Consider the following 19,077-nt stretch of genomic DNA (forward strand, 5'->3'; position numbering starts at 1 on the left):
TGAGAACACATTGAAGAGTACCAACTATTCCAGTGGATACACCAGTCCCTCAACGCACTACAAATAAAATGACATGGGTATGTACATAAAGCTAAGTATTTCACATGGGAATGATGAGCCTTCACCATATTTCATAATATATTTTGCATTTAAAGAATTTTGCTTCTCAGAAGCAATTCAAACCATCTAATAGTACGATACTTTTTTTTCTTTTTTTTTTTTTGCACAGTCCTCCTATGTATTCCAGTCGAGGCCTACACTATAGACCTTACGTAGACAGGAAGCAGCTTTAAAGTGTATGGTATGGCCACAGTCCTATAGTAATGCTCACAGTCAAGTTCTCATGCTGTCATCCCTTCACGACATGACTTGCAGACGCTACACTAGTCTGGTCTGCAGCAGATGAGCCTCAGTTTTGGGTAACGTCTACGTTGTTGAGGTGTGAAGCGCATGGCTGTTCCTCTTCAGTAGTCACCTGGATTTTACTTCCTTGTTCTCAAGACTCTGATGACTGAAAGAGTCTCGTATCTTAACGACTTCAGATGCACACAAGTGTCCAAAAGACTTGGTGTACCAGTCTGGCGTGTGGCCCCTGGTGCGTGGAGAAAAAGTAATGATGAAGTAGGCACCAGCAACTTTGCACGCATTTTCTTAGTCAGAATCTAGTACATACCTAGCTGTTTAAATGCCCAACTAGGAAATCTCCTTATTACTGCTTATTGTTCAGCTCAACCTTACTAATATATAGACTTGTTCAAAAACCAAGTTTGCTGCCGTGAGAAATTTTGTGAGAACTTGGTCCTCCTTACTAGCTTAATATTAAAATTAACAAGTCCTTGCATCCAAATATATATGCCAGAGGAAGGGGTGGGATTATATACCAATAGCTATGGCAGAGCACATACTGGAGGCTTCTAATACAATAAATCACTTCTGCTGCTAGATGTGCACTGAAATCAATTTTCTCTGACATCTGAGAGACCTGTGTGCATGCCTTTCAGGCGTACATACTACTGGTCAAGCTAAACCCTGTTGAACCATCTAAATTTTGCACTGACTACACAGAAACTATACAAGAAAGTCACCACCACAAAAGGACAAAGTGGAAATTCATACCTTAAATCAATTCTGCACATGTAGGTAAGTTTAGATTTTCCTGACCCGCAGGGCTCAATCAGATACCTAGACAGGAGCACATTGACTCTAATGCCTGCCACTGGAGCACGGTCATGGTCCACTGAGGTTGCTAAAAGTACACAAGCTCCTTTGGGGAAGTTTGTCCTCCAGGTTCTAAGAAAAAAGATGAAAAAAAAGTCTTAGCTTTGACAATAAGTAATTCAAACATACAGTAAGACTTCAAATCATACACAAACATATATTTATCTATATAACCTATATTCTTCAGAAATTATAGACAAGATTGCCATATGTGTAGGATATAAACACCAATGCGTATAAAAGTCTTACCTTAAGACTACAAAATCCCTGGCTGGGTGAGGTGCCATGCTGTTCTGGACATACTGGTATATATCTGTCTGGCTATCCAACTGCTCAATTACTTTTGAGTCTATAAGATCTTCATCCCAAAGATGCTGCTCTTTAAGTAAACGATTTAAAACGTCCTCTGGTGTAGCTGAGATTTCAATGGTAGTTTTCCATAACCGGAGTGGGGGACCTTCACATACCTGGGGAAAATCAGTGCAGTCCTCAGTTTTACTCTTCCTCACACTTTCTTTTTCTTTCTATTTTATTGTTGGATAAATACAGCAAATTAAATATACACACACATATACGTACATATTGCACTAAGGTTGTCACAAGCCTGTTTTTCTAACAGCCAAAGACATCTGCATGCTGACTTCCAAATTGCTTTTAAGTTACAGTTATCTTTTCTAGTATGGGCCGCTATTAAATTGCGAGGCTAGAGAAAAATAGCCTCATTTTCCAAGTTTATTTTTTAAGTATCTTCAATCTCATTGAAATACGTCTCCTTGTACTAGCTCTGGGCCGTGCAAAATTAGTCAAGGAACTTCTTTCCTACTGCCTGCAAAGTGACAGTGCTCGGAGGCTTCACTCAGCGTATAGAGGCTTTGCACATGTGAGTGAAGGCCAGCAAATGCAATACAGCGAATATTCCTGGGCTGGATAAACAGAAGAACACAATTCAGTGCACATTAGCTGACTACTGCTGAAAGACATGTTGTTTTCAGATGGCGTGTGACTATGTCAAAAGATTAAGGTGTTTTTTTTTCTTAAATCTCTGCAAAGTGAAAGCGTGCACCAAACCTTCTGTAATATCCTATGTCTAAAGCCTGCTTATATTAGAGAAGATGAGCTAAAACCCAGAGTTGCGGTGTGAGTGACAAGGTGCATACCTTCTTGTAGGCCAGCTCTGCTTGCTCTGAGGTGGAGCAGCTGACCCAGCCTTTAAACTTCTCCTTCATCTCCTTGAGCAAGTCGTCCACGCAGTCCTGGAGGTAGCAGTGGTAGTCGGAGGGCTCAGTGGTGCTGCTGCCGCCCCGGAGCTCCTCCAGGCTGAGGGGACGCAGGTCCTGCTCTGTGTACGAGTTCCGTCCCCTGCTCATTTCTTCAGGTATCTGCGGGGCAACAAGAGTGAAATCACCCTCTTGCAGCTCTCTCCCCAAATGACAGAGCTAGCCTAGCAGCTTGGTAGCCACAGAAAGATGAGTATGCTAGTTTTGTAAGTGGTGGGACACGTATGTGTCAGGTCAAGCACTCAACGTGAAGAAACGCCAAAATTAAGTTTGTGACTTCGATTTAACTCAAATCAGTCTCTCGTTTATGAGAGGTCTTATTTGTTTTCTGTGGAGCATCCCTCTTTGCTACACAGATCCATTCCCACAGCACCCTTTATCCTGCAGACTGAAGGAAGGAGGGGTCAGTTGTCAGCCGCAAGAAAAGAGACAGGCACGTCTTCAGTTGTGGGCTCTGAAAAGATTTGATGACAGTGAGGAAAACCAGGACTCAAGACTTGTCTGGTTCTCCATCCCGGGCCCTCGAGAGAGCATGCTTTAGATCCTACAGACCCTTCAACCTACGGTCTTACAGTGTCATGTTCCAGGATGCTTTTGTGGCCTAGTTTTGCTAACTCCTGGGAATTTAAGTATAAAACAAGCACTGAAATTCCTGGAAATAGCTTCTTGCTCTGTAATTAGAGCCGAAATTCACAGATCTTCACGGCTGTACAATAAAAGCTTGAAAATATATTTCAAATGCAGCTTGGCTGTAACAAAACACCCCAAACCCCACAACTGCCTCATGACTTTCGAGCACCAGTGCCAACAAAACAACTCTCTTTTATTCTGACACCACGTCTAATTCACGTATGCACCTAGATCAGGATGCAAAGTTTTTTAAAAAGCTATTTACCAAGTATTGGACTTTATTAAAATAAAGAGACATTCGCAGCTTTCAGTCACACAGCAGACTTAAGCCACACTGGCCAATATTCCACCTGTCAGCTTTGCAGATAGGTGTTTTACCTGAAAGAGCTTCTTGCATTCAGCGATCATGTGAGCTAGCCCTTGGGTTGCAGCCAGATTTTCATTTAGGTCTTTCTGATCGGGTTTTCCCAGGCTTGGTTTTCTTTGCATCACCCTTAACAGGGGAAAAAAGCACATACATAAATCCAGTTATTTAATGCAGAACAAGAGAGATGAACAGAAAACTGTAGGATTCCCAAATCTGCTTGATTTACAGCAGTGCCGCCTGGGACCAAATCTTGGCACGGTGTTACCAACATCTCTCGCTGCTCTCTCTAAGCTTTTTCTTTGGAATTCCCCAGTTTCTTCCCATTTATGAACATGCTTGTATTTTAACGAAGCTCTAACAAAAGGTAGGATCCCATAACCATTCTACACCCGGTGCCCTCCGAGGTGTCCAAGGTGATCAGACCTGGCTGAGTCAATGCCAGACTGTGACTGTTGCACAGCGCTGCTGACTGTGGTATGGGACGAGCAGCAATGAACCCTGCTCCCCGGAGACGTACCTTGGGGAAGAATTCTCTCTTTTGAGAGTGTTTAAGTGGAAGAGGGAAGGTGCTAAGCAGACAGCCAGGTTTGTTGGTGTCATCTGGTTTTCCTTCACTGCAGCTGTGACATCACTCAGGAAATAGAGAAGAATCTGGAGGACCTCCCTGTTCTCATCGGGTAGAAGCATAATGGCAGCCTTGATAGCCTGGAGACGCTGATCCTTTGGCACATCTGCATAATATTAGTAATTCTCTCATCAGCCCATTGATTTTCCACACACACAGCATGAACACATCCCAAAGCAAACTCCAGCTTCAAATATTTGACTCGAGTTTGAAGTGATTTCCTTCAGAATGCATACCATTCGTAGGAAACATGAAGGAATTTGTTTTAACCCACTAGTTCAGCTACCCTCAGCTATTTCCTGCCTCACAAGAAACGCAAGCAAGAAGAAGTTGTGCCTAGGCCAGAGTTAATTTTAGACTTAATTTCAACAGCTACATGCTCCCGCAGATGCACCAAAATGACAGAAGCCTGGAGTCAGGCAGTGAACAAGCAAACACAGTCCAGCCAATTTAGAAATTCTTTGGCTTTCAAAGAAATTCAAAACATGAATGCATTTTAGAATAGGTGAATTAATTAAATAAATTGGCTAGCAAACCCTTTTCAACAATGATGTCACAAAATATCCAGAAAGCGCTTTACCAAACACAGAGGGTTGCTTTATTGAGCAGATCATTCAAAGTCATGCAGTGGAAAAAGAAAGTCAACGCTGTGAAGCCCCATACCATTAAACAGCACCTTGGTTACTAACAACAAACATCCACTGGAAAAATTTGACATGTCTCTTTATATAAGGCCCTCTCCTCCAAACTTGAAGGGAACAAAAAATGAAATAACCCAGACCAGATCTGCTTCTTATAAAGCAATTTCCAACAAGCCATCTCTGAAGACATCAGAGGCTGCGTCCTGGAGCATTTGTATCACCATTAGCACCACGCCACTCGCTCTGCACGTCTCATAAGACGTGGTGCTAACCAGATATTTAATTGGTATTTGCTTTGGGCTTCAGCAACCTCGTAAGGCTAGCAAGTGAGTTTAGCAAGCAATTTTAAGCCAAAATCCACTGTCTTCTGCACTTTACCCTCAGTCAGCTCAAAGCACATTTAAGCCACGTGCGGACAACTCCAGCGCGCAGCCTGGTGCATAACACCAAAGCAAAGGGACATTTTGTCCTTTGCAGGGAAGCAAAATTTTCAGCTGCTTTAAGGCTCTTTGCTTTACACAGAGATAATACTTCCCGACCACCTCTGGGGATTCCTCAGACCTACCGCCTGCGAAAGGAAAGGAACAGATGCTTCTGCAATGCTGTGTCAAACTTTTTCTGGTACTAAACCCACAAAGAGTTGCTGTTTGATATGCAAGGGAGTGGAGAGTCTGATTCATTTTCTCCATAAACCTTCTTGTGAATCCAAACAACAACAAAAAACGCATGCAATAAAATAACAGTATGCATGTTTTTATTTTAAACTGTCACCTCCACCGACAGAGCTCTGAAGGAAGTTTCTGGATGATATAAAACTTTTGCAACCATCACCATAAGGAAGGCACAAAATACAACGAGGACTCAAAAGAAAGCGTTTTTGCAGTAAACTCTGTTGCAGCTGTGCTAGCACGGGAAGAACACATGGGGAGAGAGCTGGAGTGGCGCTAGGTAGAGAAACCCACAAATATTTCAAAAAGCTTTGGGGTTGTGGTCACCAAACATTAATTTGTCTTTGGCCATTTTATAAAGTGAGAGTATTCCCAATGAAACAATGTTGAAGAAAACTTTTGAAAAGTAACCTGTCATTTGTAAAGATCCAGCACAAAACAAACATCTACACAAGATGATTTATCTAGCTTACAAAAGAGAATGTCTCCTTTGCTGTAGTTTAATCTGCCATCTCAGAAAGATTAATTATTTCTTCTCACGTGCATTGATAAAGTCCATATTTGATGCCATTTATTCTAAGTACTTTCTGTTTACAGTACCTACCAGTAAAGTAGCTACAAGTCAGTAACTGAAAAGCTTTCAACTTAAAAGTTGTTTCCAAAAGTTGTGGTGAAGGACAGAAGAATACGAATTGTTAAGAAAATAGACATTTTTTGGCTGTCTTGCTCTTATAAAAAAACTCAGTAATTTAGTAGACTTCAATCCCCTCAAAAGCCCCAAACTCTCTTCGTGTAGTATTTGCACAGCTCCTCTACTTAGCCACATCAGACATGGCTTATTTTCAAACCGTAATATGCTCGAAGAAGAGAGGAAACTTTAGAGCAAGTGATGGAGGATTTATATTTATTCCCAAACTACAGATAAAGGTGAAACAAAAAGAACTCGTACTATGAATCATTATACCACTAGAACAGCAAAAATCCATTCCTTATGAGGCAGCCTGAACTATAACGGCTGCTGGAGAAAGGCAAAGACCAACATATGCAACACGTGTAGTGCCCAGAGGAGCAGTATTAGAAAGTTCCACCCTTGCTACACAAATGATCATTTGTGATCCACTGTAGAAATCTCAATACTTACATTGGTATATCTGTAAGAAGGTCTCAGAGAGTTTGTTAGTCATGAGAGGCTCAGGGAGATCACGGAAGAATTGCTTTAACATGTCTGCTACATCGTAAGCAGACTGGCCTTCGTAGCTGACGCTGTCTGTTGAATTCTCATTCATTTGTCGCAAAGCCTGAATTCTTGATTTGACTCCAGATTTCCTAAACAGTCCCACCTAAACATATAAGGAAAGGTAGATACATTTCCAATGAGCCCAGCAAACACGTACAGGTTCTAATTTCATGGAAAGCTTTCCTTGCATTAACCATCTGTTTTGTCCTGGTTTGAGTCTACTTTTTCAGTCTGACCCAGGAACAATAAAAATTAATGGAAGGCTGGGCTTTGGGTGCCGCATGTGTGTGGGATGAGAGTACAGCAAAACCCACCTGATCCAGGCAGTGGTTGCGGAGGTACCGCATGGCTTGCTGAATGCTCTGCGGAAGAGGCTGCCCCGTGCGCTGGACGTTGACTTGCAGCGGTACTCCAAACACATTTCGGTCTTTATAATCTGGCACCTTTATCCTCTTCATAAATTTTGGCACTGCCCTGTTTAAGCAAAGGGAATGACAAGATTAAATAAAAGCTCTGTTAACCATTTATCTTAGGTATTTCTAGTAATTCAGAAAGTCTGTGAAAATAAGTGAAACGCTTTAGTAATATGAAAAGTAGTGACAGTATAAATTAGGTAATCTGTTCAGGGCTGGGAAGGGGGAGAGGACAGAAAATAGAGTTTCTCTAAGAGAAAGGCTTGACATTTGGGGCAGTATGCTGCCTGTAAGTATTAATGTGGTGCTACTCCACCAATATTAGTAGGACAAAAGCTACAGAGTAAAACTGCAGGGGCCAGATTGAATTGCAAAAGAGTCAAAATAAATCCTGCGGTCAGTGACCCCTTATAACACTGCTTCTTTAGGTTTCGGGAAAGATGGGCATTTGAACAATGAGCTTTTGTATGTCAACTACTTGTTCTGAAAAGTCCTCAAACTGGGTCCACCACCCACCAGTGTGCATAACAGCAGGAAACTGATGTAATACATTTGAGTTTGTCAGCTAAAAACTTTAGCTCTATAAACAAGCCCTTTGAGGGACCCCCCTCCTTGTCAGCCAGTGACTGTTGTTACCCCCACATCCCACTCCAGTTTCAATGAGAGGCCTTTCCATCTGCGTATGACTCCAAGGAAAAAGTTACTAAACACAAAAGAATGATTTATCCCCAGGTCCCCAAGAGTATTGGTTTCATAAAGTGAAAAAAAAAGCCATTAAAATGTGAAAATATTGAGATCATTTTCCTAAACAGGGAGAAAAGCTAATGTCCAGTGCAAGAGCTAATAGGACACAGTAGCACTAGAAAACAGGGAGACCTATTTAACATTTCAATATGCAGTGCAGCTATACAAACAGTGCATTAGATTTACAGCTGACTAATCTGTTACACAGTAAAACAGAACCAATTTGTATCGCTGTATAGTGAAGTTTAGGGCATTATTGATATATGTATGAATAATACTTGCTTTGTCAAAAAACATGCCAATGGAATGTGAAAAAACACATTGCGATCTCCACCGAGAATCTGAAGCATGCAGGGATAACTGGTCAATACTTATTTCTGTCTTTCAGAACAAACAACTTCTGTATTTAGAAAGGCTGACATAATAACAGCCTTTGAACAGGAGGTACTTTGATGCCGAAGCTAAATAGTCTATGACTCCTGGGGAAGGGAGGAGACTGGCCTGTGGTAGGGAGAAGAAGAATGTTATTGCATCTTTTGCATCCTGAAAGTTACACAGGCTGTACTGCAGATACAGTAATAAAAGAGCTTTCTATTTCATTCTTCCAACAAAAAACATTAAACAGGGTTACAAACACCTGGCCACAGCAGAAATTGCTGCCTGCAAAAAACTCCATGGTTCTCAAAACCTTTCTTTCCCCGCCTCTCTCATCTTTTTTTGCAAGATATAACTGGATTTATAGCGGTGGATTTATTGCGCTTTAAAGAGAGGGGATAGTTTTTGGCTAATGAGACACTAGAACTAAAGGAAATTTACATTATTTAATGACATAATTATATAGAGAAAGTGATGCAAATATTTAAGAATAAATGTAGAAAAGCAAGCATCTACTGAGATCTGCGCCACTGCTCACTAACTGCCTCAATACACAACTAGTCCTTCTTTTGGTACGGGTAGCGGACATCCTCCTGCACAGAAAGCTGGCCTGTGCTTGACTGCTTTTATTTCCTTACATGCCCCCTATAAACATACTTCTCGAGCCTAATAAGATTACACTTACGTAAAGGGTTAGTGATTTTAGCCTCGTCTTAGGAAACCACAAATCACTGTCAGCACAGGCTGGAGGAAGAAGTGCAAATATGGAAAAGGAGGGACAGAGGGAGTCACTGCATCTTTCCAAAAGTTGCTTAGGATGAACTCAACTGTTGTGTTCATACAGCCAGCCTGTCTATGCATGGCACTGTGCCCTTACCAGCTGAAACCATGCTTGTTGGAAGGCGTGTACTTCTCCAGGAGAGCGGTCAGCTTCAGGAGAGAGTACTTCTGCAGCAGGTTCATCTGCGCCACGGACTGGCAGTTGATCTGCAGCGATGCCGAGCTGAGGCTGGGCCGGTGGGAGCTCTGGAAGCTGTGCCACCTCAGCCTGTGCCTGTGGAGAAGACAGGGGGACAAAGCAACGACTGGTCACTGAAACATCTCTGCAAGAGGCATGCAGGAATTACCCCAAAACGTACTGCTTAGCTCCCTGCCCTTGGCAGATGCTGTCTTCTGAGATTTCGGAGGCATCAGTTGGCAGTGTCTCTGCCACACTCAGTGCTACTCAGCACGTGCAGATGCTTCAGACAAGAGCACATGCTCTGAGCTGCCCCGCAGTGCAGCATTAGCTACACGGTCTTGCCCTATCAGGCATCCTCTGAAGGCTCCAACACCCTTTTTCAGAAGCCCTTTCAGTATTAAGGCAGTGGGAATCAAAAAATTCCATTAAGGAAAACCAGCCCAAATGTTTAAGACACATTAAACGTGAAATAAGCAGTTCTAAAAGTCCCATTAAGTTTATACAAGCAGCTGTAGGCAACTAAATGACAGCAGAAACCAGGCCCTAAATGATATGCACCAGTTTTCAAGGAAAACTGGAAACAAAGCTAGAAAGAGTTCAGCTCCTTGCTCTACTCACACTACAAAATACAGTCATCCGTCCATCCATCCCATAGTAAAACTCCCAGCAGAAACTGGGTGGCCACTGGAGCTCCCCCAGCCCCCTGCTGTGCTACAACGATCAAGAGAAAGGAAACAAACCTCATTTTCCCCACAGATTTAATGCCCCAGCATGCCATTAAGAAGCAGCCCGCTACTGAAAAGTGCAATTCTTTGAAGCAGTCTAAAAGTCAGGGTTTTTACTAACACCGACACAAACCAGACCATACTTACACTAGTTCTCCCAGTCAACTTGAAAAGTGAATAATCCTACCAGAGGTCCCCTTCCATCCCACACACCATTTCAGTTTGAAGAATCACCGCTCCCAAAACTCCCTTAACACTACTCCTAACGCTGACTTGCTGTTTTTCAATGACAACTCAGGCTGAACACATAAACATACAGCTGTATGGAAGGGAGCGTGGAAATCACTCGTCCGAAAGTCTTGAGCACATGCTTCCCTCACCTATAATTGTTTCGGGAGGTGATGGGAACAGCACATGTGTGCCTGAATGGCCACAACTTCTACTGCACCTTAACTGAGCATGGTGCAGCTACCATTGAGCCACTCAGGCTGGAGGGGAACTCACCGGGGCCACCCCAAGTCCCAGCGCTCATGATCTCACCTGCTGGACCGTGTCAGCGATGCGCCCACCCCAGAGTCCCTCCTGTCCTGCATCCCCGAGGGCTCTTCTGTCTCGTTCAGTGAATTCCCGGTACTGTCAAGGTCACTCGGTGTTGTTCGATCGTTATCTACGTCAAGGTGGATCTGCTTTGGAGAGGAAGGACATGGGGAGATGGAATCGAGTGCAGAGTCGGAGTCCCCTTCGTCCGAGAACTTTTCTGACCACTGGTTAACTATTCTCTGCATTCCTTTGACGTGGTACAGGATGTCGTCTAGTTCTGGGAATATGTCCTCATTTTCAAGGTCGGCCAGGTCGCTCGTGCTGGAATACAGGATCGAGCCTGGCACGTTGTCGTAAATACTTAGGCGGCTGCTCACTGAGCTGGAGGAGTTGCGTCTTTTCCCCATGCCTAGCTCTTTGGAGCTGTCACCACTGTTTTCCCTCCGGAGGGCGAGATGGCCATGTCCATGGAAACTCCCTGTCCTCCAGTTCACAGAGGTGCTGCTTTCTGTAGGGGAGAAGTTGCCGTTGGAGAGTGCTTTGGGAAAAGTGCCGGGCTTATGATCTTCGGGGATAAAAAACACAGTATCTTCTGCAAAGCTTCCCCGGTTCTTGAAGTTCTGCTCCATCACGTCACTGAACGTCGACTGGTTGAAGGGGTCGAAGCCTTCCAGGTACATGCCCACCCTTTTATTGTACGCACTGAGGCTGCGTGTTCGTGTGACAGGACTGGGTGTGCTGACGGCACTGCTCGTCTCAGACTGACTACTGCTGCTGCTGGTCTGGGTGGAATTGGAGATGCTCCTCTTTCGTACCATGGGGAGGCTGATGTGATTGCCATTGAGGGCAGAAATCTCCACGCAGTTAAGTTGTTTCAGTTTATCTTCATCCATGCCCTCCTGCAGGATGGGCCCGCTAATAATAAGGCCAAGCTTTGAAGGAGCTTTGCTCTTGCCATGGTGAGAGCTCTTGATTTTCAGGCTCTCCATTCTCTTGAGGAGGCTCTTTGTTTTGGACTTGGCGTTCTTCTCATTGGCTTTTGTGTTGAAGCTGAAGCTATTCAGCTCCCTGGGTGAGGGCAGGCTGCTGAATGAGTCATCGTTCGCTACGAAATTGCTGGAGGAACAAACGCTTACCACCGAGTTTGTCCTGGTGGTAGATGCCTCGCTCTGCAGGGTTGGCTGGTGGCTGCTGGTGCTGCTGATGCTCAGAATCGAAGCCACCTCCTGGCGTTCGCTGAGGTCTGTCAGCACGCTCTCACGGCTTGCCGCGTTGGTGAGGTGAGGAGCCTCCGGTGAGGGGGGATTCGAGTCTGGTTTCGGAGGGAACACATCAAACTCTTCGAGCCTCGACCACCTCTTGCTGTCCCTCTGAAAAGTCCATTTGCCACTTATTGCACAAGGTTCATCTTCATCTGAATCTTCACTCTGCAAAGAAGAACAACGCTGAAAGTGCTGCTCCCAAACAGCCCAAACAGCAAAGGCGGTTGCATTTAAATACAATGCGGGCTAAACTGCTTTAAGCATCACCTTGTTCTCGCTGAATTTTAAAGCGAAAACAGTCCTTCACTTCAGGGAGAGGAAGATTAGGCCATAAAGCCCATCACAGGAAAAGATAACATAGCACAGGCAATATATTTTAACAGTTTTTAAATACAAAAGATATACGCTTTGTAAAAAGAAACAAACAATACAATCTGCTTTAAATTGCTCTTTTCTAAAAACCCAGTATCCATAGACTTTTAATTAATTGGTCACAGTGGATAGCCCTCAGATCAATGGAAATTCCTGGCATGCATAAAATTTTAAACCGGAGTCAGTCAGGGGTTGGGGTCCCTCTGGACTCTCTCCAAAGCTACACTCTGTTGATAGTGGCGGTGTGTTTATACTCCTCTTTGCAATTACGAGATGTTTCTCATACGTTCTGAACTGTAGAGGCTTAATTCCTTACCCATTCGGGAAGTCTGAACAGTCTCCTTGCTGTGACTAATGAGACAGCAAAAGCAGCTCTTGCACGGCAAGAGTGTGGTGCCTCCAGGCTCTTACCTGGTCCACTCTTCCTCCCACAGGCTAGCAGCTAACATTTTAAGAATGTCCTGTGAAGTTTCTACTTCAGTCTCGCTCCAGGCAAACTTTAACACTCATAGATAGCGAGCGGCAGGAGCTCACTGACAGTATAGCACGTAGAGTAAATTGTAAATAACATCTCCACTGACGATGGATGTTCGATGTACGGGTAACGCCTGAGGGCACAATCACACGTACCTCACTTACGCCTACAATCTTTTCATCTAAATACTGAAAGGGAACGATCCTGGGACTGACATATTTGGTCTTCCCAGTATCTGGAAAATTTCATATTGGAAGAATAAAACCAATGAAGGTATTTTAATACGACACCATGAAACCACAAAATAACCTTTGGTGTTCGGAGTAGGAAACACTAATTGCCACCCAACTCCATGAATTTCACTTCATTTGTTTAGATTGCTTTATTTTAAAAACAAACACACATGCATGCTCCAAACTGTAACTATTTGTGTGCCAGGAACACAAACACTTTTACCTTGAAAAACAAGTAAATTATTCATATTTCAAGTATTTTATTTATGCATACTTTAGCTCCTGATCTTCTTCTAGTTTTTTGGGTTTTTTTTGTTTGGTTTGTTGTTTTTTTTTAATAGCATATTTCATCAGCTCAGCAAATTAAGCGAAACACCGTATTTATCTTTTGTAACCAAATACACATGGGACACAGAGCAAGCATCATTTTCTTTATTTCCCAACTACTGCAAACTACTTCTGTCCATGACTCAGATGAAAACCTAGGAGGACTGGCTGGCTTATTTAAAGTTTTCAGGAGGAAAAAAGTCACCTGAAACTGCCAATGGATAATAACGATGGTTTGGTGGCGAATGCGGTCTGACTGGAAAAAAAGGAGCAGTAAAGTGATCTTAATTTGCAAAGAGGTCAATGCAAACATAAGGAAACATATGTTTCTGTCAGCACAATTCTTCTGTAGTGTTAAAAAGCTTTAAAGTCTAAGTATTGATTTTAATGAAGTCAACAACAAAACGGAATAGGATCCAAGTCCATCTGCCAGAACATGGGTGGTGAATGAAAATCAGGAAGGACTGAAACAAAAGGTAATGTCCAGACTCCGGAAGACCTAGGGTTTGGATGTGAAGTCGGGTCTGGTCTGACCTCTAATAGCAATACTGATCATTCCAATGTTAACAAGGTTCAGGAACAAGGAGGAGAAATCTTCTGGTGGTCATAAACGGCAATCCAGCTGTCTACCCCTACTTTTAAAGAGTTTCTATATATGCTGCCTCAGAGTGTTATCTTCTGGAGCTTGGATGCTGTTTCCAACATACCACAAACAGATAGGGAAAGAGGGGATTAATTCCTGGTAAACAACCTCAGAGCATTTGTATGCATTCTTGCTAAGGGTAGGGCAGCGTTGTATTGCCTTAGCTCAGTCATCTTTATCTGCAGTTGTCATATCCCAGGGGACGGTATCAACTCCTGATCCCTCCTAGGACACACACATAGTTTTAAGACAGCTATTGAGCGGTGCCTTACTAGCAAAACCCAGCAACTCAGCCTTCTGTCAGTACTACCTTACTGAAATTACAGTAACTGCTCTCATTTCTCACCACTCTCCACAGGGATCCTAAAGATTCAGGAAACACTTTTAATTCCTGCTGAGCTCCCTAGAAACAGGCAAACTTTCTAAAAAGGTAGCTGATGTATTCTGTAAACATTTTGCTTTAATTTTGAGCTATGTAATTAAAAAACAAGGAAACAATGCGCCCAATCCTACAAAGGTTCAACCCTTTCCTTTGCAGGCCAAGCACAGTCTAACCGATCCTGTCTACATCATAATAAAATAATACGATTCTAACGTGATGGCAAAGAACCAAAACCATGAAGACGACGCCAAAGATGACCTTCAAACATTCAGGTCAGCCCATCACGGCCGATCAGGATCTTCTTCATCAAGCCTACTTTTTACTATCCTGCCTGAGTGCAGGTAATATGCTCCAACACGGACGACCTCACGGTCACGCAGAGAAGCCCAGTGCCTTTCACACTGGGAGCAGCATCCCGGGGAAGAGTCAGCGAGATGAATAAACTTCACCCGCGGCTAAGCCCTGCAGTTTTGCTCAGTGAGAACATAAAATGGAACGTAAGCAGAGTTTTGACCAAGTGTCCTTGCCAGGTTCTACTCAGGTGTTATCCTAGACTGCTAGATGGTTTTTTCAGTTTTAGTAATGTACAATGCCGTAACAAGATGATGTTAAAGGAACTTACCCTTTTCCTGTGGGGACTAATTTCTAGCTTCATCACTGCACATTTGTTTAAAGTATTTAAGCGCCTGCAAAGCAAAGGAAACCATATTAAGAGAACACTCCAGTGTTTTGACACAGGCTATTCCAGTTCAAGAGCTTTGTGAAGGCTGTACCCAAACTGCTTTGCATACAAATAGCCACAAGCAGAGCTTCAATTAGAGCCCTAATTATACTTAACCATTAACCCATTACATTTGGCTGTATTCTAACTTCAGAGGGAGGGATGGATGACTATTTGTCACCATTACCTGAATCAAAGTAAAGAGAACTGAAACTTTGACTAAGTTGAGAAGTGCATGGTAGCCAATGAATTGTAATCATGACATTTGTTTAAATAGCAGACATCTGAACTCTGAAACAAGCAATCTCGACATACTGAAAATAAGGGAGAAGTCTTCTTATTTGGTGCTGTGTACATATGCCTATGTGAAAAAGCATGCTACAATTGTAATTTATAAGCTAAAATCTCCCAGAGGAAAACTTATTTTCCACTTATTAGATGTCTATTTTGTTTGTGAACAATAATTACTTTCAATACAGTTCTGAGATAAGACAACTCACCAGTTTAAAAAAAAAAATCCACAGACCTCATTTTTCCTCCCTAAACTGAAAGTTTCTTTTATACATAAGAATGTTGTTCTGAAGGACTAAAATTTAAACAAAAATAAATTGCTGCAGCAACAATAGTTAACTAGCCTCCTTGTGAAACATGACAGCAGTCAGTCTGGATGTATATCCTGAAGCACTGTGTATGAACGTATATAAGCATCTCTCTATTCCCTGATGAGCTAATGATCTGGTAGGTATCCCTAAACAAAAAAACCCAAGACATTACCTTTCTTCTCCCTCTCGCCCAGCAGCTCAGTGTGCAGGGCTGAGCGCAAACAGCTTAAAGCAGAGCAAAACTTGGCACTGTTAAACACAGCTCCATGGCGTTCAGGCACGGCGAAGTGCAGGCTGCTGGGGTCCCCAGCCCTTCTCCCAGCCCTCGCCTCCCCAGAAACTGCTCCAGGGACACAGTTCAGCTAACATCTCCACTGGTAATGCGTGGTTAGAGAAATGCTGGTGTTACAGCAAGGCAAAGGGCAGCAACAGGCTGGGTGCAATGCAGAAGGCAGAAAGCTGAAGCAGCAGCTTCACGGAAGCGATGGTTTGAGCCCTTGTGTTAATACTTCCACTCATGAGGCTGTATCGTGGCTTGGATGAGGACATTAATTGAGCTAAAACCAAATCTTTCAATACTTTGTTGGGTTGAATTTCTCCCAGGTCAGTTCCCCGAGCTGCGTGAGGGGTGGTGAGTGCAGGGGGAGGCAGAGGAGTAGAGTCACCCCTTTCCTTCAGCTGGACCGCAGCCTGAATTCAACAAGAGCAAAGCTGAGCTTTAAAAAGCCTAATTCACTCTGAAGGAAGTTGTGTAATTTTCACATAATTCGTTTGAGCAGAGTGTAAAGAGCCAAAGAGCCTGCATCAGCAGCTTTGAAAAACTGAAAAAAAAAAGAAAAAAAGAAATGCTGACTTGCCCTGTTGCTTCAGATGAGTCTTTTCAGATTCATGAAACTTGTAACTTGAATCTAGAAAATCTGTGCACAGGAAGAATTACTAGTTTCCTCTCTTTCCCCTTGCCCTTTATGCACAGGATTGGTTGCAGATGGTATTTACACAGGGCTTGATCCTGAGGCCATCAAAGAAAATGGAAAAGCTCCTACTGGCGCTTTTGCTGCAGTTGTGAAGCAAAAAAAAAAAAAAGGCAGTTTGATCTATAATTAGGCCCAGCCACAACACAGCAAAAAAGAAGAGAAACAGGAAGAATAGCCATGGGTCAAATGGTAGGGCAGTGGCACGTTAGGAAAGTTATACGGATCTCTCTATTTTCATCTTCGTTCTGACTTTAAAAAGGCAGAAGGCTCAGTCCTGCCAGCTGCAGCTCGTGGGTACATGCACAAGTCCGTGAATTTCAGAGGAATTGTATTTACGGCGTGGGTGAAGGCTGAATGTCCCATCTACGTGCCACACAACAAAACTGGTATTTTGGTATTTAAGAGGCCACACAGCAGCAGAAAGCCACCCTTCCTCTCTCTGCTATAAAAACATTCTCCTCTCAAACTCCTGGGCCACAAGACCAGGGAATATTAAACCGGTTTCAGTTCTATATTGTGTAATAACTTACAAATTTCACAGTGTTGCAACCTTTGACTCATGTGGAGAGAAGTTATCACTGAATCCCGGTATCAGGCTTTATCTAGCTCCAGCCTGTCTGACCGCTAATAACAACGATCTCCGATTTCACAAAGATTACATCCACAGACTTTTCTCCTACTCAGATTAAAACCTTGAAATAGGTGGAAAAGGGTAGAGCAAAGACCTCTGTTTCCACAGAGGGCGTTTAAAAAAAAAAAAGTCCCTCGGTGCACACCTCACAAAAATGAGTATGAAGGCAAGATAAGGTAACCCCCAAAGAGCAGGGTTAAATACAATAGCAGCGAGGCAAAGAAAGGCTCTGTTACACATCTGACATGATTTCATCACAAAACCAGTTTCCCTTTTAAACCCTAAATGCTCTGCAGCAATTGCCTCAGGTCTGCAACTTTCATTAACTACATCACACATCCTGCTTTAAGTTCTGCTCAAGTTCAGCAGTGCCCAGTTCCCTGAGCTACAGGATGCTGAAAACACAGCACAACATGCAAAACTGCCTTCCAAACACATTAGTGTCTGTGTCCCCAAAGCTAAGCTTATAGAGTTCAGGCTTTGCCAGGATAAGAGGTACATATAGGACTTTCACTAACCTTCACTTCACACATGCTTTGCAATACCTTTAAAGTACCTAAGCACACATTCATTTTCTACAGATCTTCTCATTGAATCGATGCCTGTTAATGAACCGCAATTTTCTGGCTCTGGACCTTCTTCTTTGGTAATTCCATTCCCAGGTATAAATTCAACTTATTGTTTCCCTATGGACACTCAGCAGATCTGCCTCATTTTTTAGCTCCGTCTTATTCTGCCCAAACCTTCGCGAGGACAAGGTGGGAGATGGAGGGACGGGGCAGGATTACTGCAGATGTTACAGCCACTGTCACTGTCTGGCTATCTCACTCTCAATTTCTACAATGACTCCTACCCCAGCCACTTCCTGGATGACAAGATAATATTCTTTCCCATCATTTAGATAATTGCCTTTGAGTCAGTCTTCTCTCTATACAACTTCACATCCAGATGGTATCTTACTCCTGTGGAGTGTTACATCTTCAAGACATCACTTTTCCTTGCTCTCCACATATTCCTGCCCAGGATTTCACCCTTTTTCACCCCAGCTCTGCAAAATCCTTCTTCCTGAGGGTGATCAGTGCAACAGGACCTGCCTCTCAGTCCCAGCCCTGAGTCGAGGCTGGCCCATATCAGCCCTGAGTGGCAATTAAGCTGGAAGCCTGAACCTGTTGCACCCAAAACACGGGGCATTGGAGCTTCTCTCAGAAATGAGCAACTATGCATTTTTCCTAGTCCTCTCCTCAGAAACAGCCAAACTAGTTTAGTCTGAACTTCTTTTAAGAAAGGCAGTCTGAATAAGATATTCACTATGAAAAATTGCAGTGCCAACAGTTAACTTCAGCTAATTTATCAAGTAAAATAGACACTTGTAATAGAAAGTCATTGCTAATCTACATACCAGTCAATTCTATGTCGGCTACAAACCCAGGTAATTTATGCTGCTCTCATTAACAGGAGAAAATTCTCTCTCCATGCACCCAAGAAAAGTTGGAGCACTGCAGAATATTAGACTTAGGCAATTTAAACTGCAATTTTCAGTCTGAGTAACTGTACGATTTAGCTTTAAACTTTAAAATATTTTCTTAACGGATTTAAATTCTTAATTCCTTCTTACAGGGCAAATTCCAACTCCATTATAGCTGTAACTATTTGATGATACAAGGGCTTTCTTGTCTCACTGCAGTGGAGAGCCTCTATGTGGGCTCCTGAGGTTCATCTTCATGTTCTAACCTACGAAGGAGGCCAGTCCTCTACAAACAAAATGATACAAGCAGTGAATGCTGCTCATGCCAATCCATTACAACTGATTTCTTGGATGAGAAGTCCTAACAGTAAAAGATTTAAGAAACCTCTTGCGTAGATAGTGTGGCAGTTTTCTAGCTACGCGTAAGGAGATTAAATAGGATTTCCATCATGGTTTGCTATGTATTTTGTGCTTAGCAACAACCTTTAGGATAAGCATGTTTCAGTACTTAGTTTCATCAGCGCATTATGCAGCCAGTTATCCTCTGGAGACAAATTCCCACTCATTAA

General features: G+C 43.0%; 1 protein-coding gene across 4 annotated transcripts in view; it reads right to left on the reverse strand.

Moving 5' to 3' along the window:
* Window positions 1-471: 471 nt before the first annotated feature.
* The window catches only part of DLC1 (DLC1 Rho GTPase activating protein), a 224,739-nt gene continuing 206,133 nt past the window's right edge, over window positions 472-19,077 (reverse strand). For 3 of the 4 annotated variants that reach the window (XM_086612525.1, XM_086612524.1, XM_086612526.1), the window contains 11 exons: window positions 14,738-14,801; window positions 10,422-11,848; window positions 9,073-9,249; window positions 6,978-7,137; window positions 6,568-6,766; window positions 4,010-4,223; window positions 3,504-3,618; window positions 2,376-2,597; window positions 1,468-1,685; window positions 1,117-1,290; window positions 472-592 (listed from right to left, as the gene is read on the reverse strand). In XM_086612525.1, the coding sequence (XP_086468651.1) occupies window positions 472-592; window positions 1,117-1,290; window positions 1,468-1,685; window positions 2,376-2,597; window positions 3,504-3,618; window positions 4,010-4,223; window positions 6,568-6,766; window positions 6,978-7,137; window positions 9,073-9,249; window positions 10,422-11,848; window positions 14,738-14,801 (3,091 nt within the window). The remainder of the gene's footprint in view (window positions 593-1,116; window positions 1,291-1,467; window positions 1,686-2,375; window positions 2,598-3,503; window positions 3,619-4,009; window positions 4,224-6,567; window positions 6,767-6,977; window positions 7,138-9,072; window positions 9,250-10,421; window positions 11,849-14,737; window positions 14,802-19,077) is intronic. The other variant, XM_086612527.1, reaches the window with a different exon arrangement.

Source organism: Tauraco erythrolophus, chromosome 5 (assembly GCF_009769465.1).
Source record: "Tauraco erythrolophus isolate bTauEry1 chromosome 5, bTauEry1.pri, whole genome shotgun sequence".
Taxonomy (NCBI): domain Eukaryota; kingdom Metazoa; phylum Chordata; class Aves; order Musophagiformes; family Musophagidae; genus Tauraco; species Tauraco erythrolophus.